The 26,691-nt window shown below is 47.7% G+C and overlaps 1 protein-coding gene across 1 annotated transcript in view; it reads right to left on the bottom strand.

Moving 5' to 3' along the window:
• Nucleotides 1-26,691, bottom strand: part of lin9 (lin-9 DREAM MuvB core complex component) — a 203,110-nt gene that overhangs the window by 3,441 nt on the left and 172,978 nt on the right. Inside the window, exons 11-14 of the mRNA XM_070884578.1 lie at nucleotides 25,913-25,993; nucleotides 16,640-16,765; nucleotides 15,905-16,087; nucleotides 9,622-9,719 (exon numbers count right to left, since the gene is read on the bottom strand). Of these exons, the coding sequence (XP_070740679.1) occupies nucleotides 9,622-9,719; nucleotides 15,905-16,087; nucleotides 16,640-16,765; nucleotides 25,913-25,993 (488 nt within the window). The remainder of the gene's footprint in view (nucleotides 1-9,621; nucleotides 9,720-15,904; nucleotides 16,088-16,639; nucleotides 16,766-25,912; nucleotides 25,994-26,691) is intronic.

Raw genomic sequence — 26,691 nt, 5'->3', positions numbered from 1 at the left:
AAAGTGGAGGATATTCCATCACACTCCTGCCACTGGTGCCTTGTAGATGGTGGAAGAGCTTTAGGGAGTCAGGAGGCGAGTTATTTGCTACAGAATACCCAGCCTCTGGCCTGCTCTTATAGCCACAGTATTTATGTGGCTGATCCAGTTAAGTTTCTGGTCAATGGTGACCCACAGGATGTTGATGGTGGGAGATTTGACGATGGTAATGCCATTGAATATCACGGGGAAGTGGTTAGACTTTCTCTTGTTGGGGATGGTCATTGCCTGGTATTTGTGTGGTGTGAATGTTACTTGCTACTTTTCAGCCCAAGCCTGAATATTGTCCAGGTCTTTTTGCATGTGGGCACGAACTGCATCATTATCTGAGGAGTTGTGAATGGCACTGAACACTGTCGTCAGCAAACATCCCATTTCTGATCTTATGATGGAGGGAAGGTCATTGATGAAGCAGCTGAAGATGGTTGGGCCTAGGACACTGCCCTGAGGAACTCCTGCAGCGATGTTCTGGGGCTGTTATGATCAGCCTCCAACAACCACAACCATCTTCCTTTGTGCTAGGCATGACTCCAGCCAGTGGAGAGCTTTAACCGATTCCCACTGACTTCAATTCTACTAGGGCTTCCTGATGCCACAGTCAAATGCTGCCTTGATGTCAAGGGCAGTCACTCTCACCACACCTCTGGAATTCAGCTCTTTTATCCATGTTTGAACCAAGGCTGTAATGGGGTCTGGAGCCGAGTGGTCCTGGCGGAACCAAAACTAGGTATCGGTGATCAGGTTATTGGTGAGTAAGTGCCGCTTGATAGCACTGTCGATGACACCTTCCATCACTTTGCTGATGATTGAGAGTAGACTGACGGGGCGATAATTGGCTGGATCGGATTTGTTCTGCTTTTTGTGGACAGGACATACCTGGAGCAGTTTTCCACAGTGTCGGGTAGATGCCAGTGTTGTAGCTGTACTGGAACACCTTGGCTAGAGGTGCGGCTAGTTCTGGAGCACAAGTCTTCAGCACAACAGCCGGGTGTTGTCGGGGCCCATAGACATTGCTTCTGTGATGGTGGGGACCTCAGGAAGAAGACGATATGGATCATCCACTCGGCACTTCTGGCTGAAGATGATTGTAAACGCTTCAGCCTTGTCTTTACGTGCTGGGCTCTGCCATCATTGAGGATGGGGATGTTCATGGAGCCTCCTCCTCCTGTTAGTTGTCCAATGGTCCACCACCATTCACGACAGGATGTGGCAGGACTGCAGAGCTTTGATCTGATCAGTTAGTTGTGGGCTCGTTTAGCTGACAACAGCATGCTGCTTTCACTGTTTAGCATTCATATAGTCCAATGTTGTAGCTTCACCAGGATGGCACCAGGTAGGTAAGCCTGGTTCTGCTCCTGGCATGCTCTTCTGCACTCCTCCTTGAACCAGGATTGGTAAAGTGAGGAATGTGCCGGCCATGGTCACTCTCAGGCTGAGCCAGACCATTCTGAACCTTAGTGTCATATTTGACCCAAAGCTGATCCTGTCAATTCTGCTGCTGCTAATGGCCCACAGCACCTCATGGATGCCCAATTTTAAGCTGCTAGATCTGCTAGAGCTGCTAGATTAAGCTGAATTAATCCCATTTAACGTGGTGGTAGTGCCACACAACACTATGTAGGTCAGCGAGCACAATGTTGATGGGTGAACGGGATTTGTTGGAAGATGGGAGGCTGGCCAGGAGAGCACTGGAATTGTCGAGTCTGGAGGAAACAAAGACATGGATTTGGGTTTCAGCAGCAGATAAGCTGAGGAAGGGGTGGAGACAGAACGATGATGAAAGTACGTGATCTTAGTGATGGACAGGATCAGCTTTGGGTCAAATATGACGCTGAGGTTCAGAATGGTCTGGCGCAGCCTGAGAGTAACCAAGGAGAGGGATGGAGTCAGTGGCTAGGGAAAGGAGTTTGTGGCGGGGGCCGAAGACAATGGCTTTGGTCTTCACCATATTTAATTGGAGGAAATTGCGGCTTATCCAAGATGGGATGTTGGACAAGCAACACAACCACACCGAGCAGTGGAGGAGTCAAGAGGGGTGATGGTGAGGTAAAGCTGGGTGTCGCCAGCGAACGTATAAAAATTGAGATATTTTTGGATGATATCGCTGAGGAGTAGCATGTCGATAAGAAATAGGATGGGGCCAAGGATTGATCCTGCTGGGTGGGGGAGGAGACGGGACACCAGAGGTAACGCTGCTGGAGCAGGAAGAGACACCATTGAAGGAGATTCTCTGGCTACGACACGATAAGCAAAAGTGGAACCAGGTGAGTGCAGTCCCACCTAGCTGGATAACGGAGGAGAATGGTATGGTCAACCATGTCAAAGGCTCCAGGCACGTGGAGAAGGATGAGGGGGTACAGTTTACCATGGTCACAGTCACATAGGAGGTCATTTGTGACTTTGAGTAGGGTCAATTCAGTGTTGTAACAGGGGAGAGTACCTGATTGGAGAGGTGCAAACATGGAGTTGCAGGAAAGCTGGGCTCGGATTTGGGAGGTGACAACATAAGAACTTATCAAAAGATCATAAGTAATAGGAACAGGAGTAGGCTATACGGCTCCTCGAGCCAGTCAATAAGATCATGGCTGATCTGATCATAGACACAGCTCCACTTCCCCGCCCGCTCCCCATAATCCCTTATCGTTTAAGAAACTGTCTATTTCTGTCTTAAATTTATTCAATGTCCCGGCTTCCACAGCTCTCTGAGGCAGCGAATTCCACAGATTTACAACCCTCAGAGAGAAGAAATTTCTCCTCATCTCAGTTTTAAATGGGTGGCCCCTTATTCTAAGATCATGCCCTCTAGTTCTAGTCTCCCCTATCAGTGGAAACATCCTCTCTGCATCCACCTTGTCAAGCCCCCTCATAATCTTATACGTTTCGATAAGATCACCTCTCATTCTTCTGAATTCCAATGAGTAGAGGCCCAACCTACTCAACCTTTCCTCATAAGTCAACCCCCTCATGCCCGGAATCAATCTAGTGAATCTTCTCTACTTTGCGTCCAAAGTAAGTATATCCTTTCGTAAATATGGAACCAAAACTGCATACAGTATTCCAGGTGTGGCCTCACCAATACCTTATATAGCTGTAGCAAGACTTCCCTGCTTTTATACTCCATCCCCTTTGCAATAAAGGCCAAGATACCATTGGCCTTCCTGATCACTTGCTGTACCTGCATACTATCCTTTTGTGTTTCATGCACAAGAATCCCTAGGTCCTGCTGTACTGCAGCACTTTGTAAGCTTTCTCCATTTAAATAATAACTTGCTCTTTGATTTTTTCTGCCAAAGTGCATGACCTCACACTTTCCAACATTATACTCCATCTGCCAAATTTTTGCACACTCACTTAGCCTGTCTATGTCCTTTTGCAGATTTTTTGTGTCCTCCTCACACATTGCTTTTCCTCCCATCTTTGTATCGTCAACAACTTTGGCAAGGAAAGGGAGGTTGGAGATTGGAAGTTCGGTAGTTTGCAAGGACAGAGGGGTCAAGGGGAGGTGGGTGATGACAACAGATTTTTAAGGGAAAGGACAGTACCCGAGGAAAGAGAACTGTTAACAATATCAGCTAACATGGCAATCAGGAAAGGAGAGGGGGTAGGCTGGTCAGCAATTTTGTGGAAATAGGATCAAGAGAGCAGGAGGTGGGTCTTATGGACAAGGCTCACAGAGAGCGAGGGGAGCTAGGAGAGAAACTAGAGATAGATGAGAGTTTAGGGATAGGGGGCAAATCATAGAAATTTACAGCACAGAAGGAGGCTCTTTCGGCCCATTGTGTCCGTGCTGGCCGACAAAGAGCTATCCAGCCTAATCCCACTTTCCAGCTCTTGGTCCGTAGCCCTGTCGGTTACGGAACTTCAAGTGCATATCCAAGTACTTTTTAAATGTGGTGAGGGTTTCTGCCTCTAGCACCCTTTCAGGCAGTGAGTTCCTGACCCCCACCACCCTCTGGATGAACAAATATCCCCTCAAATCCCCTCTAAACCTTCTACCAATTACTTTAAATCTATGCCCCCTGGTTGTTGACCCCTCTGCTAAGTGAAATGGGCCCTTTCTATCCACTCTATCTCGGCCCATCATAATTTCATACATCTCAGTAAGGTCTCCCCTCAGCCTCCTCTGTTCCAAAGAAAACAGACCCAGCATCTCCAATCTTTCCTCATAGCCAAAATTCTCCAGTCCAGGCAACATTCTTGTAAATCTCCTCTGTACCCTCTCCAGGTCAATCATGTCCTACCTGTAATGCGGTGACCAGAACTGCACGCAGTACTCCAGCTGTGGCCTAACTTGTATTTTATACAGTTCAAGCATTCCCCCCCCCCCGCGCTTGTATTCTATGCCTCAGCTAATAAAGACAAGCATTCCATATGCCTTCATAACCACCTTATCTACCTGGCCTGCTACCTTCAGGGATCTATGGACCTGCACTCCAAGGTCTCTTTGTTCCTTTACATTTCTCAGTGTCCTACTATTTAATGTATATTCCCTTGCCATGTTAGCCCTCCCCAAATGTATTACCTCACACTTCTCCAGATTGAATTCCATTTGCCACTGTTCTGCCCAACTGCCCAGTTCATTCATATCTTCCTGCAGTCTAAGCTTTCTTCTTCATTATCAACCACATATTTTAGTATAATATGCAAACATCTCAACCATACCCCCTACATTCAAGTCTTAATCATTGTTATATACCACAAAAAGCAAGGGACCTAGTACTGAGCCCAGCAGACTGCACTGGAAACAGTCTTCCAGTCACAAAAATACCCATCAACCATTACCCTTTGCTTCCTGCCTCTGAGCCAATTTTGGATTTAACTTGCCACTTTGCCTTGGATCCTATGGGCTTTTAATTTCGTGAGCATTCTGCCATGTGAAACCTTATCAAAGGCCTTGCTAAAATCCATGCACACTACATCATACGCACTACTCTCATCGACCCTCCTGGTTACCTCCTCGAAAAATTCAATCTAGTTAGTCAGACATGACCTTCCCTGAACAAATCCGTGCTGACTGTCCTTGATTAATCCATGTCTTTCTAAATGAAGATTTATCCTGTCCCTCAGAATTTCGTCCAATAATTTTCCCACCACTGAGGTTAGACTGACTGGCCTGTAATTACTTGGTCTATCCCTTTCATCATTTTTAAACAAAGGTACAACATTAGCAGTCCTCCAGTACCATACCCGTAGCTAGAGAGGACTGGAAAATGATGGTCAGAGCCTCTGCTATTTTCACTTTTGCTTCTCTTAGCAGCCTGGGATACATTTCCTCTGGGCCTGGGGATTTATCTATTTCAAAATTGCTAATCCCCTTAACCTTGGGAGAAATTTGGCCTGGTGGGCTGGGGAAGGGTGGGACGCAGCAGAGACAGCTGAACCGATAGTCTCAATCTTATTGACAAAAGTCCACGTCCTCCTCGCACTTGTTGGAGGTGGGGCAGGTTGGGAAACAGGAGAGAGGGGTTTAAGGAGACCGTTGGTAGTGGAGAAAAGAAGTTGGGAGTTATCTTTGCTTTCCAGGATGATCCTGGAGGAGTGAGCACAATAAAATCTGGTCAGAGCCCTGCACTTCCTCACTTCAGTATCGGGCCACCCTTGTTGAGAGAGAGAACTCGCAGCCATGGTCATTTCCTTACGGAACAGAGGGCGCACAATGGCCATCAGTCCATTGTAACTGGCTGGATCTGTAAAAGAATTGACCCATTTCCCCCACCCACCAAACATACTGATTTTTCTAATATTTAACCACTTCCGTTTAAAAAGTTATGGGATGTTTCTGATGGGATGCTCCATGTTGTAACAACTGTGTGGGGGGAAAAAAAACCCTTACCTGAACCATTGCTCTTTAAGACCATCTTAATTTTGCCGTCTAGTTACTACTCACCGACAGGTGGAGAGCTCCTTCCCTGCCCCCCGCCCCCCAGCCCCCCGTTGCCGATTTACCTCAATCAAAACCCTTGAATTTTTAACACCTCTATCACATCTCCTTAGCTGAAAGCAGCAAGACAGGGCTTACTCGAATACACCAGGTCCACTCCCAGCAATGGTGCAAGCAGCTGGACTGTGAGGACCAGGATCAGTTGAGGGGAGGGGTTAGCGGGGAAGGGAGAATGAGGGAGAACCCGTCAGCTGAGGGGAAGCAGCAGTATATTATGTTCACCATTACGAAAAACTGTATTTCATCTCAAAGGTGAACACTTCACGTATTAACCTATGCAGGACAGCCATGTTTTCTGGCCCCTACTGGTACCTACGAGCCTCTGTCCGTGGTATCCTCACTAAATCAGATGGCGTGCAAAATCGACTTGATGTTCTTTTTAATTCCACGTTTGGCATGTCACCAAGTTGGCTTCCTTCCACCAACAGACTATGGTCTGTTCTATGTCCCAACTTCACTCCCACTGTCGGTGAAAGTGGCTCCTTCTTCACCCTCCTCAGATTCACTCCCTGCTCCCATGACCTATTCTCAACACGGAAAGCCCAACGCTGGCCTAACTACCTAACCTCTCCCTCGGCAATGTTCTCCCCCTCCACCCCACCCCCATTTTCAAATCTGCCATCACCACCTGCCTTAAAAAGATGATGGTAGACCCCTCTGTCCTCAAAGTCTTCAAATACATAGTCATCACACTCCTCTCTCTCCCCAGTCTCTGTTCGAGGTGCTACATGCTGTTTTTAGTCAATCCCGTTGCACTCAGACCTCCCTCCAACTTCCCCTGTGACTGCGATGTGTGATTCCCAGCCCGCTCTTAGAAACAGTTGACCATTCCAATCCACTCCACCACTGTGTAATCCACTTCCATGTCACTGTTCTCTCCTAGTTCCTTTCCCAACTGTCTCAATCCAGACAATGAATTGCCTCAAATAGTTTTATACATGGCCACCTCAAAATAGTGGCATTCAAATCCTCTCACAGATCAGATTCTCAGGACTGCCAATTATACTTGTAACACTGCTGTGAAGCGCCATGGGACGTTTTACTACGTTAAAGGCGCTATATAAATACAAGTGATTATACTAGAGCTTCCCCCAATACCATGCAAATGGCACTGTAACTAATTGCATCCCATGTGGTTTAGACAAACGACACTGTGTCCTACACCCAGCCCAGCTCTATACTGTCTGCCTCTTTAGGGCCTCACCAGCGCCCATTTCTACACTGTCTGCCTGTCCCATTTCTATACTGTCTGCCTGTCACATTTCTACACTGTCTGCCTGTCCCATTTCTACACTGTCTGCCTGTCCCATTTCTATACTGTTTGCCTGTCCCATTTTTATACTGTTTGCCTGTCCCATTTCTACACTGTCTGCTGGTCCCATTTCTACACTGTTTGCCTGTCCCATTTCTACACTGTCTGCCTGTCCCATTTCTATACTGTCTGCCTGTCCCATTTCTACACTGTCTGCCTGTCCCATTTCTACACTGTCTGCCTGTCCCATTTCTACACTGTCTGCTGGTCCCATTTCTACACTGTCTGCTGGTCCCATTTCTACACTTGTTTGCCTGTCCCATTTCTACACTGTCTGCCTGTCCCATTTCTACACTGTCTGCCTGTCCCATTTCTACACTGTCTGCCTGTCCCATTTCTACACTGTCTGCCTGTCCCATTTCTACACTGTTTGCCTGTCCCATTTCTACACTGTCTGCCTGTCCCATTTCTACACTGTCTGCCTGTCCCATTTCTATACTGTTTGCCTGTCCCATTTCTATACTGTCTGCCTGTCCCATTTCTACACTGTCTTCCTGTCCCATTTCTACACTGTCTGCCCGTCCCATTTCTACACTGTCTGCCTGTCCCATTTCTATACTGTTTGCTTGTCCCATTTCTACACTGTCTGCCTGTCCCATTTCTACACTGTCTGCCTGTCCCATTTCTACACTGTCTGCCTGTCCCATTTCTACACTGTCTGCCTGTCCCATTTCTATACTGTTTGCCTGTCCCATTTCTATACTGTCTGCCTGTCCCATTTCTATACTGTCTGCCTGTCCCATTTCTACACTGTCTGCCTGTCCCATTTCTACACTGTCTGCCTGTCCCATTTCTATACTGTCTGCCTGTCCCATTTCTATACTGTCTGCCTGTCCCATTTCTATACTGTCTGCCTGTCCCATTTCTATACTGTCTGCCCATACACTCATCTCCAAGATTTTGACTGCAGCAGGCTTTCTCTCTTTAGTTCCCTGCTTTTTTTAGTCAAAGGGACCGACCCATGCTGTGATGTAGTTTAACGATGGGGTTCCCCTTCAATACCTTGCCCAGGGGTCCTTGTTTACACACCAGCCCAGACAGTGCAGGCTGACAAACTGTGAGCAGCATCACAAGTAAACCCATGCTTTCCAGCAGGGTCACTCAACAACAACTTGTGTTTATATAGCACCTTTAACGTAGTGAAATGTCCCACGGCGCTTCACAAAAGTATTATGAGACAAAAAATTTGACATCGAGCCACATAAGGAGAAATTAGGGCAGGTGACCAAAAGCTTGGTCAAAGAGGGAGGTTTTAAGGAGGGTCTTGAAGGAGGAGAGAGAGGTTGAGAGGAGGAGAGGTTAAGGCAGGGAATTCCAGAGCTTGGGGCCTAGGCAATAGAAGGCACAGCCACCAATGGTTGAGGGATTCTAATCAGGGATGCTCAAGAGGGCAGAATTAGGGGAGCGCAGATATCTCAGGGTGTTGTGGGGCTGGAGGGGATTACAGAGATAGGGAGGGGCAAGGCCATGGAGAGATTTGAAAACAAGGATGAGAATTTTGAAATCAAGACGTTGCTTAACCGGAAGCCAATGTTGGTCAGCGAGCACAGGGGTGATGGGTGAGCGGAACTTAGTGCGAGTTAGGACACGGGCAGCCGAGTTTTAGATCACCTCTAGGTTTATGTAGGCCAGCCAGGAGTGTGTTGGAATAGTCAAGTCTAGAGGTAACAAAGGCATGGATGAGGGCTTCAGCAGCGGATGAACTGAGGCAAGGACGAAGACAGGTGATGTTACGGAGGTGGAAATAGGCAGTCTTAGTTATGCTGCGGATATGTGGTCGAAAACTAATTTCAGGGTCAAATATGACGGCAAGGTTGCGAACATTCTGGTTCAGCCTCAGACAGGAGTTGGGGAGAGGAATGGAGTCAGTGTCTAGGGAACAGAGTTGGTGGCGGGGACCGAAAACAATGGCTTCGGTCTTCCTAATATTCAATTGGAGAAAATTTCTGCTCATCCAGACAGACAAGTAGTCTGACAATTTAGAGACAGTGGAGGGGTGGAGAGGTGGTGGACAGGTAGAGCAGAGGTAGAGAGGTCATCAGCGTACATGTGGAAACTGATTCTGTGTTTTCAGATGATGTCGCCAAGGGGCAACAATATCCACTGGGCACGGGAACGACGGCTGAATTTTCCCAATCCTAATCCAGGGGTTGCACAGACTGTCCATGATGCTCCCCCCCATTTCTCCTCCCCCCCGCCCTGCCCTACTGAGACCATCTAACTCCGTGCAGTCCGGGGACGCGACCTGGGATCTTGCTGGACTGTAGGGTTCAGCAGCTCACTGGCTGAAACTGTGGCGCAGTTTGGGGGGAACCTACATTCCACCTACCTTACATTAGAAGCATCTATAGAGCTCTTGATGTCATTCAAAGAGTCCGTCAATGACTTGAATTCAAAAGAGTTTAAATCACCTCCTTCTGCCAGACACTGGAGGAAGCAAAGATCAACGAGTTTAGTGCCATTAAAAAAAAGCTTTCAATAGTTGAAACCTGAAATAAAAAGTGCGAGTAATTTTAGTTCTAGAATATCAGAAAAAAAGGTCAAGGGCTGAGAGAAGGCCAGCCAGGCCATCAAACCTCAATCCTTCACAGTTCTGTTTTTCACATCTCTACCCATCCAAATATTTGAGATCAGAGATCAAACGCTGAGGAGGCTGCGGGGGCGGAGCAAAGAGGAGGCTGCGGATGGAGCGTGGGGGGGGGGGTCTGGGGGAGGCTGCGGATAGGGCTGGGGGGGGTCCGGTGGAGGTTGCGGATGGGGCGGGGGGGTCCGGTGGAGGCTGCGGATGGGGCGGGGGTCTAGGGGAGGCAGCGGATGGGGCTGGGGGGGTCCAGTGGGGTATCTGGGGGAGGCAGCGGATGGGGCGGGGGTTTAGGGGAGGCAGCGGATGGGGCGGTCCGGTGGAGGTTGCGGATGGGGCGGGGGGGTCCGGTGGAGGCTGCGGATGGGGCTGGGGGGGGTCCGGTGGAGGCTGCGGATGGGGCGGGGGGGGTCTGGGGGAGGAAGCGGATGGGGTGGGGGTTGGAAGGGAGAAAGTGGAGTCCGCAAGTGGGGGGAGCAGGGAGTGGACAAGAGGAGGCTGTGGTGGGGATTGGGGGGGATAGTGGAGACAAGCGGAGGTCTTGAGGAGGGGACGGGCAAGAGGCCTTGATGGGGGGAGAGGCGAGGAGAGGGAAGGTTGCTTACCCCAGCCATGGCACAAACTCCTTTTTCACCTTAGTGTGTGTCGGGGCTTGGTACAACCGACATCCTTTGGAGCTCCGCTCCTCTGATGGGTTACTTGTCAAAGACACTACTCCTGAGTCACTCCTATGTACAGAGGGTGCGCTTCCAATACCTTTTCTGATCTTTGCCCTAAAAAGCATGCAAGTGCAGCCTGGCGGATGCACTCTCCCACGTTTTCTCTCCTTGGACATTTCAACTGCTCCATGTCCATTTTGACTGCTGACTGAATTCTGCATCTCCCCGTTAGATGCCTTCTGACGAGCAGTATTGCTGAAGTCAGGCCATACACCTCACCTTGCAGAAGTAGGAAGGCTTGGTGTACCCATTGAATCAGGGGAACAATCCCTCCAGTTTTACAGCATCAGAGCTAGAGAGACCAGGAGGGTCTTGGGTTTGACCCTCGGTCTGGGCTCACTTAGCTGCTCTCAGTCGGGGACGTGTGGAGAGAGCTACTACAATTAGCCTCAGCCCCAACTGGGTGCCTGCCACTGGTCACCATACGGCAACTCCTGCTAGATATGTGTGCAAGACTGGGCTCAGCTGTATTGGGGCCCCATACATGGGCAAGGCTCGTGCACAAAGAATGGCCATTTAGATGAGGTTCCACAGAACCTGGCACCTGTATCTTAGTAAAGACTCAATGTTTTCAGGAGTGGAGGGGAGGGAATCATGTTAGCCAAAAAAAAAATCAATGGGATGATTTACATTAAAACACAATGCATGGAGGGTTGTGGAGTGAGCTGACAGTTTATCCAATATCTCACGGATCAATGACCAAACCACAAGGCAGAACTGGATTTGTTCATTTTCCGGGAGGGGGTTCAGCATGTTACTTTGCAAAGATATGTTTTAAAACTAATTAAAGTCACCATAACCTCACACGAACACAAGAAATAGGAGTATGGTTGGGCCATTTGGCCCTTCGAGCATGCTCCGCCATTCAATAAGATCATGGCTGATCTGATCTTGGCCTCAACTCCACTTCCCCGCCCGCTCCCCATAACCCTTGATTTCCCTGTAGTTCAAAAATCTGTCTATCTCCGCCTTAAATATATTCAATGACCCAGCCTACACAGCTGTCTGGGGTAGAGAATTCCAAAGAGAAGAAATTCCTCCTCATCTCTGTCTTAAATGGGTGACCCCTTTAATCTGAAACTATGCTCCCTAGTTCTAGATTCCCCCATGAGGGGAAACATCCTCTCTGCATCTACCTGTCGAGCCCCCTCATAATCTTGTATGTTTTAATAAGATCACCTCTCATTTTTCTAAACTTGATGAGTATAGGCCCAACCTGCTCAACCTGTCTTCATAAGACAACCTTTTCATCTCAGGAATCAACCAAGTGAACCTTCTCTGAACTACCTCCAATGTAAGTATATCCCTCCTTAAATAAGGAGACCAAAACTGTATGCAGTACTCTAGGTGTGATCTCACCAATACCCTGTACAGGTGTAGCAGGACTTCCCTACTTTTATACTCTATCCCCCTTGCAATAAAGGCCAACATTCCATTTGCCTTCCTGATTACTTGCTGTACCTGCATGCTAACTTTTTGTGTTTCATGCACAAGGACCCCCAGGTCCCTCTGTACTGCAGCATTCTGTAGTCTCCATTTAAATTATATTCTGCTTTTCTATTCTTTCTACCAAATTGGATTATCTCACATTTTCCCACATTATATTCCACCTGCCAAATTTTTGCGCACTCACTTAACCTATCGATATCCCTTTGTAGACTCACTCAGTGATTATGCTGATCAAACTTTCTCAGGCTGAATGGCGCTCTCTTGCAAACAGGTTCCAGATCTCTAAATAAACAGAGTTAATCCTCTGTCATATACCACTCTTCTACTGGATCACAGTGGCATATTAGATGAGCTGTGTGGTGTCGTAGATACAGCAACAAGCTGACTGGGTGCGGTAACAGAGGGTGCATTCATTTAAGCTTTGGCCGTGAGCAATGAGACAGGAAATTGGCCAGTTACATTTACTGCTAAAGTATTACGTCTCTGGGTATTTGATTGTGTCTGGTTGTGAGCATTGGAATCATGGAAACTTATAGCCATGATTAATATTTTTCTTTTATAGAATTACATATTCGGCCTGGCAAGCCTGTGCTGGCTCTGAGAGAGCACTCGTGCTTAGTCTCACATCCCGCTTTCTGTCTGTAACCCTGTAAGTTCCTCAACCTCAAAGACCTGTCAGACTCCCTTTTAACATTATATCAGCTTCCACCACCTTCTCAGGCGGAGTGTTTCTGATCCTGACAACTCAGTAAAAAATTCCCATCTCCCCTCTAGATCTTTTTCCAATAATTTTGAATCTATGACCTTTAGTTATTGACCCACTCGCCAGAGGGAGTATTGCTTTCCTAGTTACTCTATCAAACTTCTCATCTTGAAAACCTCTATTAGGTCACTTCTTAACCTTCTCTGTTCCAAGGAGAACAGTCATAATTTTTGCAACCTCTCCTCATAACTGAAGTTTCTCATCCCTGGTAACCTCCTCTGTACCCTTTCTAATGCCTTTACATCTATATTGGCGACATTCTCTTCTCTCAAAACCGGTACTGTGGCCTAAATCGCACACATACCTCCCCGGCAGTGTTGTTTATAGCGAGTCGAAAAGTGCAGTTTTATAACTACAAGGTGTACCATGAAGCAGGTTGGGAGGGGCTCGTGTGGAGCATAAACACTGACACAGATAGTTGGGCCGAATGGCCTGTTTCTGTGCTGTAAATTCTATGAAATTATATAAAAGAAAAATATTAATTAATTCATAATGTAGTGGCAGTAATCTTATTTACTCACTTCCTCTCCCTTAAGGACATTAATTAGCTATGCTCAATATATCTGTATAAAAATAACGTTCTGATTGTTGCTGCTAAACATTCTCATTGGCCACGAGTAAACTGTGACTGTCGTGTTCATGTTAAGTTTCTAGCCGTTTCATTGGCTGCTGGCAAACACTGTCACTGACTCAGAGTTCACCGCCCTTCACCACACCCGCCATATAAACTCTTCTACCCATATTCACGGCCACCCCCTCAACCTTTCCACCACACGTGGATTCTCGATTCCCATCATGGCAATCACAGCCCAGCCCTGAACTCGCATCTTTCTCTAGTTTCTCTCCTAACCGCACCCCGCGCCCACCCCGAGACCCACCTCCTGCTCTCTCAACCCTATTGCCAGTAAACCACCCAACTTCCCCCCTGGCCCCCTGCTAGCTGATCATGTTATTTCCCCAGGTACTGTACCCCTCCCTTTCAAATCAGCTCTACCTCACCAACACCTCTTGACCCTTATTCTCTGTTGTCAGACTGCTTCTCCGACATCCAAGTCCCGGATGAGCCGCAATTTCCTCCAATGAAACATTGGGAAGACCGAACCCATTGTCTTTGGCCCTCTCCACAAACTCCTTTCCATTGCCACCGATTTCATTTCACTCCCTGGCCACTGCAACACCCTGATACACTACAGTCCTATCAATACAGTGTACATTGTAGAGAATACCAAGGTGGCACGTAGTGAGCAAACCTTACTGAATGGACGTTGCAGACAACCTTAGGGTCGAATTCCAGGTAGTAGCAGAAATGTAGAGACTAGAGAAGCTGGGATTGTTCTCCTTCGAGCAGAGCAGGTCAAGGGGAGGTTTAATAGAGGTGTTCAAAATTATGAGGGGTTTTGTTAGCGTGAGTAGAGATAAACTGTTTTCTACTGGCAGGGGTAGGGGGGGTGGGAGCAGTAGCCAGAGGATACAGATTTTTTTTTTTAATAAACTCAGAATTGTTGTAATGCACTACCTGATAGGCTGGTGGAAGCAGATTCAATAGTCATTTTCAAAAGGGAATTGGAACAAAAACTGGAAGGGAAAACATTTCCTGGGCTGTGAGGAAAGAGCAGGGGAGTGGGACGAGTTGAATAGCTCTTTCGAAGAGCCGGCACAGGCATGATGGGCTCAGTGGCTTCCTTCTGTGCTGTAGATTGTAAGTGTTCGTTGGTCTGCTGTGATCACTCGCAGTGTCCATACCTGCCGGGTGCACTATAAGATTTTGACCCTGTATGGTGGGGGAGGGGAGAAAGACAATGCCAACGAAGGTGCCTGCTACCACCAGAGTGTGGGATGTCCTGAAAAACTAGGAGGAAACCAAAGAGATGACTGGTTTTAGGATCTGAGTGGGGAGGGGTCACAACGAGGGGGACCCAGGAGGCAGTGTGCTGGGCCTGATTTAAAGTGATATTTGGTCATTTTACAGAGGTCCTGAGGACCATTCGCCAGTCGAGCCGGATCTTTGGTCACGACCAGGATTGTGCCACTCCCCACCACAGCCCCTCCGCCACAACTCTGGGAGTTCCAACTGTTCAGGTGGCAGGCCTGTGGCTAAATTTAACCTGCGCTCCTTTTATTACTGTGTGCTGCTTCACAAACAGAACCCCAGTTGTTAGCAGGCGGGACTTGTCCCAGGTCGCGTTCTCCAGGCGATTATCGTTGCATTTGTATTTTCCGAGCGGTTAGAAATAAAGATTCTGTCTGGCCTCAAAATTAGTTTCGCTGTCAATTATATAAAATAAAACCATCAAATGGGATTTTGTAAACAACTGACTGTAGCCATTACCATTCAGACAGCATGTCAGTGCTCAGCCACACACAGTCTCTCCCATTAAAAGTAACTCGGCATATCTGGAATTCGCTGCCTGAAAGGATGCTGGAAGCAGAGACAATAGTAAGTTTCAAAAGGGAAATGGATAAATAATTGGAGGGAAAGAAATTGCAAGGCCATGGGGAAAGAGGAAGGAGTGAGACTAATTGGATAGCTCTTTCGAGGGGCTGGCACAGGCACAATGGGCCAAATGGCCTCCTTCTGTGCTGTGTATCATTCCATGAATGTGGAAAGTGCATGCTAATAACGCTGGCATCAAACTACTGAGCAGGATTCTTGCTGAGTTATTTCAGCCCCCTCCCATGGACCGTGAGCAATGTCAGGGGGGGGTCCACAGATTTCAGATCCGTTGCTCTTTGGATTCTCAGGGTGTGAGCGACGCTGACAAGGCCCATCCCTAGTTACAACTGGGTGACTTGCGAGGGTACAGAGGGCATTAAAGTGTATACCACACAGCGCGAGACTGGAGTCACCTGTAGGCCATACCAGGTAGGGGTGGCAGGGTCCTTTCCTCGAAGGACATTACTGAGCCAGTTGAGTTTTTTTTTAAATGACACTACAGCAGCTTTCAATGTCATTTTTCATCTGGTGATGAACCACAAAGGACCAGATTATTAAATTCAGTTTCACAATTTGCCCGGACAGGACGCAAGATCACGACCTTTGGCTTGCTAAACCCAGAACCACACACCACCGCAGCTGGGAACTGCCGAACACTACACTTACTTTTATCTGTAGCAGCACTGCTGTCAGTCTGGCTATTAGGTCGGTGAGATTTTCATTTCGAACACTGGCCTGCCCGGTTTGCGAAGTGTTTGCCTGCCGTACGAGCTCGTGAGCCTCCTCCTCACACCTCCTGCGCATGTCTGTGGGCTGGTCCATGGGCTGCAAACCCTGGTCAGGAGCAAGCTGTCGTTTTCAAGATAACACAAGAGGCAAGGTTAACAACTGATCCACAAAACCTCAGCCGCTGCACCTCAAATATCACCTGAAGTTAGACAAGTACCGAGAGAAAGCAATACGAAGGCAATCGAGTTTCATGTTTGGGCAGCTGAAGGCACGGCTGCCATTGGTGAGCGAAGGAAATTGGAGAAGCGCATGGGGCTAGAACTGGAGGAGCGTAGAGATCTTGGGAGGGTTGTAGGGCTGGCGGTGGTTACAGAGATAGGGAGGGCGAGGCCTTTGAACACAAGGATGAGAATTTTCTAATTGAGGCATTGCCGGACCGAGAGCCAATGTAGGTCAGCGAGCACAGGGGAGATGGGTGAGCGGGACTTGGTGCGAGTTAGGACATGAGCAGCCGAGTTTTGGATGAGCTCAAGTTTTATACAAATACAAGACGAGAGAGACACAGAGCAAGTGAGCATCAGTGCGCACACAGGGAAGAGAAGGGCACAGGAGCGAGTGACACAGACATTACGAGAGTGCACGAGCCAGGCAGGCAATGTGTTCAACACTCACCTCATAACAATACTGCTGGACTTTATTCAGCACCTTATTCAGATCTTTGTTCAGCTGCTCCAATTCTAAAACAATTGTCGCATATCGCTTCTGAAAGTCGATTCCAATGGGGGCTGAATACGATTTCTGAGGGAATGAGAAAGTGGTCAGTCAGTTCCTACCTTGATAGGGCTGATACTGCCCTTCAACTCAACTCCTGGAGCGCAGTTGGGGGGGGGGGGGGTGGGAGGGAATGGGATCTTCCATTATCGCTAAACATTCCTCCCTCAGCCACCAGCACTAAAAAACAGACTAACTTGTTAATCATCTCTCTGTTTATAGGTTGTTGCTGAAGAATGGCTATCCTGCTCGCCAACATCACAAGTCACTGCACTTTAACGGTTTATTCATTCTGTGAAAGGAAAGACTTGCATTTCCTAGAATCTTACAGCACAGAAAGAGGCCATTCAGCTAATCGTGTCCGTGCCAGCTTTGTTAAAGCTATCGTCTTCGTCCCATTCCCCTGTAGCCCTGTAAATGTTTCCTTTTCTAGTCTATATCCAATTTCAGTTTGAACGTTACTGCTGAATCTGCTTCCACCACCCCTTCAGGCAGTACATTCCCCATCGCAACTCACTGCGTCAAAACAAAATCTCCCCCACACCCCCAGTTCTTTTCTCAATTCTCTTAAAACTGTGTCCTCTAGTAACCAACCCTCCTGCCAGTGGAGATAGTTTCTCCTAATCTACTCTATCAAGACCTTTTGTAATTTTGAACACTTCAACATTTATAAAGTGCCACATTACAAAATGCTTCACATACAACACTTCGGCAGTAAAATACAGGGTATGAATCACCCATTAATCGATGGTTTCTTTTGTGTGGTGTTAGGTGTGGAACGAATGTTGGTTTGGAGAATGGGAGAACTCCTTGGGCTAGACTTTCCACTATGATCGCTATCGCGCAAAAATGGGCGATATTTCCGGCCTTAGTGCTTTTTGTATTTTTCAGGATCACTGGAATATCGGCCAATTTAAAAAACGCTAGTTCCGCCTTTTTCATTTGGGCGATAGCCTTAGTGATGGAAATGGGCGATAGCGATGTATTCAGTCGTGCAAGGCTGGTGTCCATAGCAACGGCCGTTCTGCGCATGCGCTTTTTTTTTTCAGCAAAAAACTTTTCCCGCGATTCGGGAGTTCAGGGATCATCTGCACATGCTCAGAAAACTGAAAGAGAGGGAGAGGGAGAAGGAAGCTGAAAAGGAGTGTATGGAGGGTGAAAAATGTCAAACCAATTGAGCGATCGCAGTATGCAGCAGGAGCTGTCAGGGAGAAGGAGGGAAAAAGCTTTCTCTGATGAGGCCAATGAGGCCTTGGTTAATGAGGTCAAAAATCAATGGGGCCAATTAACCCGGGGTGGGTGTGGGAAACCTCCCCCCGCGCCCCCACATATAACAAAAAATATGGGGCGATATCGCCGCCCTAGTCTCCATCGGTGGCCCACAATAGGCGTGAAGCAGACCAGTGCCACAAGCGGTGGAACAGTCTGACTGCATCGACAAGAGTAAGTATTCAATTATCACATTTTAATTTATAATGATGCACTGACTCATTAATTAAAATGTAAATGTGGCGAATTGTAATTAAGCTGGGTAATCTTGGGAAGCTTCGCTGCTAAGATCTGGACTGGAGTCGGATCCTGTGCCCTTTAAGTCTAATTTTGATGAGATGCCTTACATTTAATCAGCAGTATTAATTATTAATTAAAAGCTTTGATCGAAAATTGTGGCTAAAGGAATGACTGGAAATAGACAGACCGCAAACATTCGGCATTTCTGCCACTTTAGTTTAGAAGGAGAACTCTTGTGTGCTGTGAGCAAGTCTTTAACTAGGGCACCATCTCCTTTTTGGTTATGTTGGTGGATGGGGCACGACTGAGCACTGAGGGGTCTGGTCATCTTTACCCAGACTGTGTGAATCTCTCCGGCTGCTGTCACTTACACAGTGACCCAGCCTGGACTGGGGGAGAGCTGCCCTGGCTCACTGTCTGCCCTGGGACACTTTGGGACATTAGCTCCGGGCACATGGAGGTCTCCGAGCACAGCCCATGGACACGGTGTCTCCTCCCATTACAGTCCTGTCATTGCCGAGCTCACCAGCGGTCCTGATTCCCCTCACCGGGAGACCTCCATCAATTCAAATAAACCACCTCCCTCCCCTCAGGTGCCGAATGGCACGGCCCGTGGATGGGGCCTTTCCTGGAGATTGTACACGAGATGTTTGGTGTCAAGCATTAGTACCTAAACACGATCTTATTAAATACTTTCTCTGAACATAGATGTTATAACCATGCATCCAATGTGGATACAAACTGTATTAGCATATATCATCATCAGAGGCAGTCCCTGGAACGAGGATGACTTGCTTCCACAAGAGTTCACAGATGTTTCAATGAAGGACCCGATGTTCCAGTCCTGAACTCCAGCTGAGGGGCTGGAAGTTGCCTGTGCGTGGATTTTTTTAATGTGTGGTGACCGTTGCACATCAGCCACCACACGGGCTTGACAGGCCTTTATCCAGTGGCAATGGTAAACCAGGACGACTGGAGACCTGCTCTGCTGCACGGACCTAGTGCGCACACATATCGCAGTGTGGGCTGGCCCGTGTTGTCCCTGGGCCCTCGGCTCTTCTGGGCCCCTTACCCTCATTCGCTGCACCTCCGCCACAATGTTCCAGGGCCCGGTACTCCAGCTCTATTTATAGCCCTGACCTGAGGTGGTGTTCTCAGACAGGTCGAGGCGGCCTGTAACGTTATAACGTTAACGATGAATATCATGTGGGGTGACTAATTGTGGGTTGCAATATCTGTTGTGTTTCTGTAATAGTACCGAGTCAGTTAACTTATGCCATGCTCTTGTCACGTTTGCAGAGGAAGATATCTAAGAATCATGCCGAGCAGAGGCGGACCGGAGGAGGGCCTACTGAGCTGCACCCTCTCAGCGACCTGGAAGAACGTGCCGCAGCATTAGTGGGCACCCATAATCGTTCTGCACCCGTGGTGGTGCAGATCCTGTTGTTGCGCCACCTGAGTAATGCGTAAAGCAATGGTAAACCAGTAAAGTAATTTAATGGCATTTGATTATAATATATGAATGATGTAATGTTATGTATGCAGTTTCTGTACTCTTCTGTACTCTCATGTTAATGATATGTAACGTCTCTCGTTCACATTTATTGCAGTAGTGTTGCTCCTCGTACATATTCCAGCGCAGTGCAAGCATTCTCATGTCTCCCCTTCTCTTCTAATAACCTCAATTATGTTTCCCAGCTACCCAGGCACAATGGGAGGCCCCTGCATCAACACCTGTACTGCTGCAGGTTGTGATCACCACGGGTGACGAACAGCAAACTGAGGAAACAGAGCCTGATTTCTCATCTGTGACACCTGTGACCACGTCATCCTCAACGGACGAAGTAGTGGGGCTAAGTGGCTTGCAGCGGGCCACTCCAAGTCGTCCAGTGCCCCCGCCAACCCCACGGAGGTCGAGTTGGCGAGGTAGGCACGCGCTGCGATGGCCAGATGTCAATGAGGACACGGTGTCACTGTCGAGGGCGAGCGTCGACATGGGTCGAGAGCTCCTCCAGGCACTTGGTGGGTTGACCAACAACATTGCCGCACTGTCTGCGAGAATAACGCAGGGCACGGAACAGATAGTCGCGACAATGGGGCGAACGACCGACTCTGTCGATGCCTTGCGGCATGCGATAGTTTCGGGATACGGCACTGCACCCCAAGGTGCCGTATCACCAACCAGCACGACAGATGCGAGACAGGAGGAGGAACTTCCTTCTGACTCGAAGACGTTTTTTCGCAAACGACTTCTCCTCCATCCACTGAGATCATTCTGTCGACGTCACCCCCCACAGCAGCAGCCCTAGAGATGTCTTGGTCCTGTTACTCAGGGATTACGTGGGAAACGGAAGGTTAATACAAGGTGGGGGAGTCAAGGTGCAGGAGGGAAGCGTGGCCGCAGGTAGGGAGGGGGGGTGCGTATATTATTGTGGTTATTAAAAAAACATTGTTGAGTGTTGACTGTTGGGGATGGTGGGAGGGTGTTGTTATATTGTTCTGTTAAAAATGTTGTTCACTGCTGGGGGTTGTTATATATGTTTGTTAAAAAAAAATAAAAATTACCTTTTAAATTAACATTTTTGATTTAAGTTTACAATTGTTGTGAAATGTCTTCTAATAACGTACGGTAAAACATCAATACAATGATTGGAAACAATGGCCAGGCCAGGCAAGTAATGCAACTGTAACAGTCACCAATGTAACTTCATGCAAAGTGTTCACTTATGAGCTGCTGACACAAGAGTCTTGCAGCTGTGTAACTACCACAGGGATTTTCCAGTGGTGTGGGGGGGGGCAGGTGGGTTCATCGCCAGGCTGATTGTCCTCCCCGAGGTCCTTGTCCTCCTCCTCCACTTCCGCCTCCCATCTCTCCTGAGGTGAACCAGCGGTCCCACCTGGCAATTGTTGTCCTCTCCTGATAGCTAGGTTATGTAACATGCAGCTCACCACAATGAACTCAGCGACCTGCTCAGGGTGGTATTGTAGGTTGCCTCCTGAGTGGGCCAGGCATCTGAAGCGCTGCTTCAGAACTCCAATTGTCTTTTTGTCGATATTGCATGTAGCTATATGGCTTTCGTTGTAGCGCTTCTCGGCTTCTGTCTGGGGCTTACGCAGGGGGGTTCATGAGCCAGCTGGCAAGGCCATATCCTTTATCTCCCAGCATCCAATCATGACCTTGTGGTTGACTCTTATACAGGTCAGAGATAGTGCTCTCACGCAAGATGTGTGCATCATAGATGCTCTCTGGAAAATTTGCATTTACTGCCATGATTATTTGCTTGTGGTCGACATTCAGGGTGGAATCGCTTTCAGTTCCAAAACACCTCTGCATCCTGTAAAGGTGCTCGCGGGGCGATGTGCGTACAGTCTATTGCTCCCTTCACTTTGGGAAGGTTTGCTATTCTCGAGAAACCCAAAGCCCTCTCAGTCTGAGCCTCCCTGATCATAGGGAAGTTTATAAAGTCCATCCTGCGTGCGTAAAGGGCTTCAGTCACCTGTTGAATGCAGCAATGTGTGGCATGCTGAGAGATACCGCAAATGTCACCAGCTGAGGCCTGAAAGGAGCCCGATGCGTAGAAGGAAAGTGCCGCAGTAACCTTTATCTCAACGGTTAGTGCGGTCCTGATGGTGCTGGTAGGCTGCAGATCTCCCTTAATCAGCTGGCATATCTCACTGATAAGATTTTGGAATCGCAGCCTTCTAACGCACGTGTTATCGGATAAGTCCAGGTATGATCGCTTATCCCTGTAAATGCATTGGGTGTAACATCTCCTCGTGAGCAGTCTGCCACCTCTTTGATTGGGCACATAATGCTCTTCAATAAACCTTCTCCCATCTCTATTCTGCAGCATGTGATTAGTCATCAATACCGGTTGAGAAATTACACACCCCATCACTATAAATGCCCTTAATTTGTCCTCAACAAATACAAATGTGATTAGATGATTGGGAAGAGTCAAAAACGCCCTTAAAATCATTCACAAATTGCTTCTCCTGACAACCACTTCAAGCAGCCTTTTATTAAAGATCCTCCGAGTTACAAAATGGCGTCCGTAGTGCCGAGTTAAGGTCAGGTGATTGCAGCTTTTCTTCAGCGTCTTTTTGGGCCAGCAATCATTTGGGCAAATTATGGACAAAATGCTGTAAGTAGCGCTCAGCGATCATCTAGGCGATAATCGGGCACTAGTTTCCATTATAACCAGTATTCTCGGCCTTACACGAGGCCGGGCGATGCAGTTCATTCCCATATGTCGCAAGTTGCACCGGCGATAAATGGGCTATAATCGGGCGCTAGTTTCCATTTTTCATCAAAAATGGGCGATAGCCTGAATCTCAGCACTTATATGGGCGCTAAATGGACGATGATGTGCCAAAAGTCCAGCCCCTTGTTTGAAGTGTGCCAGGGGAACTTTAGTGTACATGTGGACTACCGGAACAGACAGACTGGACCTCAGATTAATGTTTACATCAGAAGGTCGGCATCTCCGACACTGTAGCATTCCCTCAGCACAGCACTGGAGTTCCAGCCTGCATTATTCACTCAAGTCCTGGTATGAGGTTCTCTGACCCAGAGCCAAGAGTGTCATTTACTCGTGCTTTGACTATTAATGCAACACTAAAGGATGCATCCTTTAAACACACTAACCATTTGTACATCTCTATTGTCTGCAACAAGCTAATGGGGAAAGGAGGTGTGTGATTGCTAGAAAGTATTTGAAAGTTTCTAAATTGGCACAGCTCTAACAGTAACACCCTTTACCATTCAAACGAACACGAGTCCAACTCTGCATAGTTTTATTCCAATCATCGTCAGATCACCTCCAGCTTCTCTTCCCATCCCTGCACCAACATCCCCCGAATACCCCAAAGATTTGTTTCTTTCTCCCTTCTCTACCTACTGCCCCTCAGCAACATCCTCCGCAGAGATAGCCTGCTTCCACCCGGTCCTGCCACTCCACCGCTCAGCTAACATCTTGGATGAGTCGCGATGTCCTCCAGCTCAACATTGGGAAGACCAAAACAATCTCCTTTCGTCCCTACCACAAACTCCGCTCCCTTGCCACTGACTCCCAACTCCCTCCCTGGGCACTGTCTTGATGAGCCAGATTGTACTTAACCTCCCCATCCTGATCAACATTGGGCTGAGTTTAAGGCCTCATATCCTTCTGTCACCAAGACCACCTACTTCCAACTGCTCAGCATTGTTCCCCTCAGCCTCTTCACCAATGAAACTTGTATCGATGTTTTCATCATCTCCACACTTCACCACTCTACTGCTGTACTTCCTGGACTCCCATCCCCCACAAACTCAGTCAAACTCCTGTCCTGCATGAAGCCACCCTGTCTCCACCCCGCAATCATTCACCAGTCTTGTCCTCTGTGACCTAAATTAATTTTCACTGTTTAACGCCTTAAATTTAAAATCCTTGACCTCGTCTTCAACTTCCTGTCTTTTCTAAATTCATTCATGGGATGTGGGCATCGCTAGCAAGGCCAGCATTTATTGCCCATCTCGAACAGCACTTGAGAAGGTGGTGGTGAGCCGCCTTCTTGAATCGCTGCAGTCTGTGTGGTGAATTTACTCCCACAGTGCTGTTAGGGAGCGACTTCCAGACTTTTGACCCAGCGACGATGAAGGAACAGCGATATATTTCCAAGTCAGGATGGTGCGAGCTTTGGAGGGGAACGTGGAGGTGGTGGTGTTCCCATGCGCCTGCTGCCCTTGTCCTTCTAGGTGGTAGAGCTTGCGGGTTTGGGAAGTGTTGTCGAAGAAGCAATCTCTTCCGGCTTTAAATGACCCGCACTCTCCACTCACCACCCTTCCCTCTCCAACTGAACACTGTGACTACCAGAAATGGTAGAAAGCAGACTAGATGGACCGTGGTCCATCATCATCTAGAAATTCAGGTACCAGAATACTTATATTATACAAGCCCATCCTATAGCGGGATATTGTGGTGAGCTTACCACAGCAGCCACAATATAAAAACCGCATGGTTCTTTTGAGTCTCAGTTCACATCTATATACATAGCCACTGTGCCTTCTCCAATAGCTAGGCGTCCACCATTGCTGGCCTGTACCAGTGGTTAGAAAATACGGCAAATCAAATTAGTGTTGGAGCAGTCAGGAATACCAGTGCCTCATGGCATTGATAGACGTTGGGGTTAATGTTGGCAATGGTAGGGGGAAAGGTTAATAGGCAGGCTTCAGACACATCCCTGCTCAGTAGAATCAGCACTGAAACTGCTCATTGCACCGTTACCGGCTCTCTGAAAGGGCTATCCACTTAGTTCCATTCGGCCCATATAATTCCCCCCTCCCCCGCCTGCACTTATTATGGACTCTGTTTCTGGGAGAGCATTCTATGTCCGAACAATCCTCTGTGTAAACCAACAATTGCTCCTGATCCGCACCTTCAGCTGTTTGGGTGCCTTGGCTCTGTTAACCTAAGCTCTCTGGAGCTGTTAACCTAAGCTCTCTGGAGCTGTTAACCTAAGCTCTCTGGAGCTGAGTAAGTGAGAGAGGTCTCAATGGGGAGAGGGAACCTGCACTACACGAGACAGACGCAACCCTGCAGGTGGGTGTGAACTTCTCAGTAGCTTGAGGACTCTAATCTGGTGATGGCTTCCTGTGTGTGTCGAACACCTGCCTGACCTGAAAAACAGAGCCAGGAGTTCTGATGTTATCCACTTTGGGGGCAAAAACACGAAGGCAGAATGGCGGCAGTTTAGGAAAGGGGGCGGTGCAACGAGACCTGGGTGACATGGTTCATCAGTTATTGAAAGTTTGCATGCAGGTACAGCAGGCGGTGAAGAAGGCAAATGGTATGTTGGCCTTCATAGCTAGGGGATTTGAGTATAGGAGCAGGGAGGTCTTACTGCAGTTGTACAGGGCTTTGGTGAGGTCTCACCTGGAATATTGTGTTCAGTTTTGGTCTCCTAATCTGAGGAAGGACGTTCTGGCTATTGAGGGAGTGCAGCGAAGGTTCACCAGACTGATTCCCGGGATAGTGAGACTGACATATGAGGAGAGACTGGATCAACTAGGCCTTTATACACTGGAGTTTAGAAGGATGAGAGGGGATCTCATAGAAACTTATAAGATTCTGACAGGACTGGACAGGTTAGATGCAGGAAGAATGTTCCCGATGATGGGGAAGTCCAGAACCTGGGGACACAGTCTTAGGATAAGGGTTAGGCCATTTAGGACTGAGATGAGGAGAAACTTCTTCACTCAGAGTTGTTAACCTGTGGAATTCCCTGCCGCAGAGAGTTGTTGATGCCAGTTCATTGGATATATTCAAGAGGGAGTTATATATATGCTTTCTCTCCATACCCCTTACGGCTCAAGGGGTTTGGAGAGAAAGCAGGAAAGGGGTACTGAGGGAATGATCAGCCATGATCTTATTGAATGTTGGTGCAGACTCGAAGGGCCGAATGGCCTACTCCTGCACCTATTTTCTATGTTTCTGCTCAACATTACTCCCTCAACCAACACCAAAAACCAGTGTTTTATACAGTTCAAGCATAACATCCTTGCTCTTGTATTCCATGCCTTGTCATGTGTATCTCCAGCTGGACAACCTTGGAGAAAACACCTTAATGGCCATTAAAGCAAGTGTTTTACTTAAAACCCGAGTAAAAATGAGAAAGGTCCTTTACCAGTTTCTCTGCTTCCGTGTTCATTTCTTTTAACTGTTTGATGTGTTCTTTCTTGATCATGAGGATTTTTGATAATCTTGTCTAAAAGAGGGAATAAGACAAAAGTAACAGGAATCGCACAACGAAGAAGGAACACTTGCTGTTGCTGCACAGCGCACTGAAATTGCCTTCTTTGCCAATGAAGTCAGTGCTCCCAATGATGGTTAATATGTTACAAGGGAAGGGTTGCACGATATTGACAGCAAACTATGCTACATGCATCATCCTCGCAGCTCACACTGCCACCCAACTTAGTGTCATCCGCAAATTTGGAGATACTAAATTTAATCCCCTCGTCTAAATCATTAATGTACAATGTAAACAGCTGGGGCCCCAGCACAGAATCTTGTGGTACCCCACTAGTCACTGCCTGCCATTCTGAAAAGTACCCATTTACTCCTACTCTTTGCTTCCTGTCTGCCAACCAGTTCTCAATCCACGTCAGCACACTACCCCCAATCCCATGTGCTTTAACTTTGCATATTAATCTCTTGTGTTGAGCCACCTTCCCCATTTTATTTTTACTCCAGACAGGGATGTACAATTGTTGAAGTTCAGCCATGTGATCTTTAAACGTTTGCCATTACCTATCCACCGTCAACCCTTTAAGTATCATTTGCCAGTCTATTCTAGCCAATTCACATCTCATACCATCGAAGTTACCTTTCCTTAAGTTCAGGACCCTAGTCTCTGAATTAAAACTGTATTGCTCTTCATCTTAATAAAGAATTCTTACCATA

This window comes from Pristiophorus japonicus, chromosome 7 (genome assembly GCF_044704955.1).
Source record: "Pristiophorus japonicus isolate sPriJap1 chromosome 7, sPriJap1.hap1, whole genome shotgun sequence".
NCBI classification, from domain to species: Eukaryota; Metazoa; Chordata; class Chondrichthyes; family Pristiophoridae; genus Pristiophorus; species Pristiophorus japonicus.
This window is presented reverse-complemented; position numbering and strand designations above follow the sequence as displayed.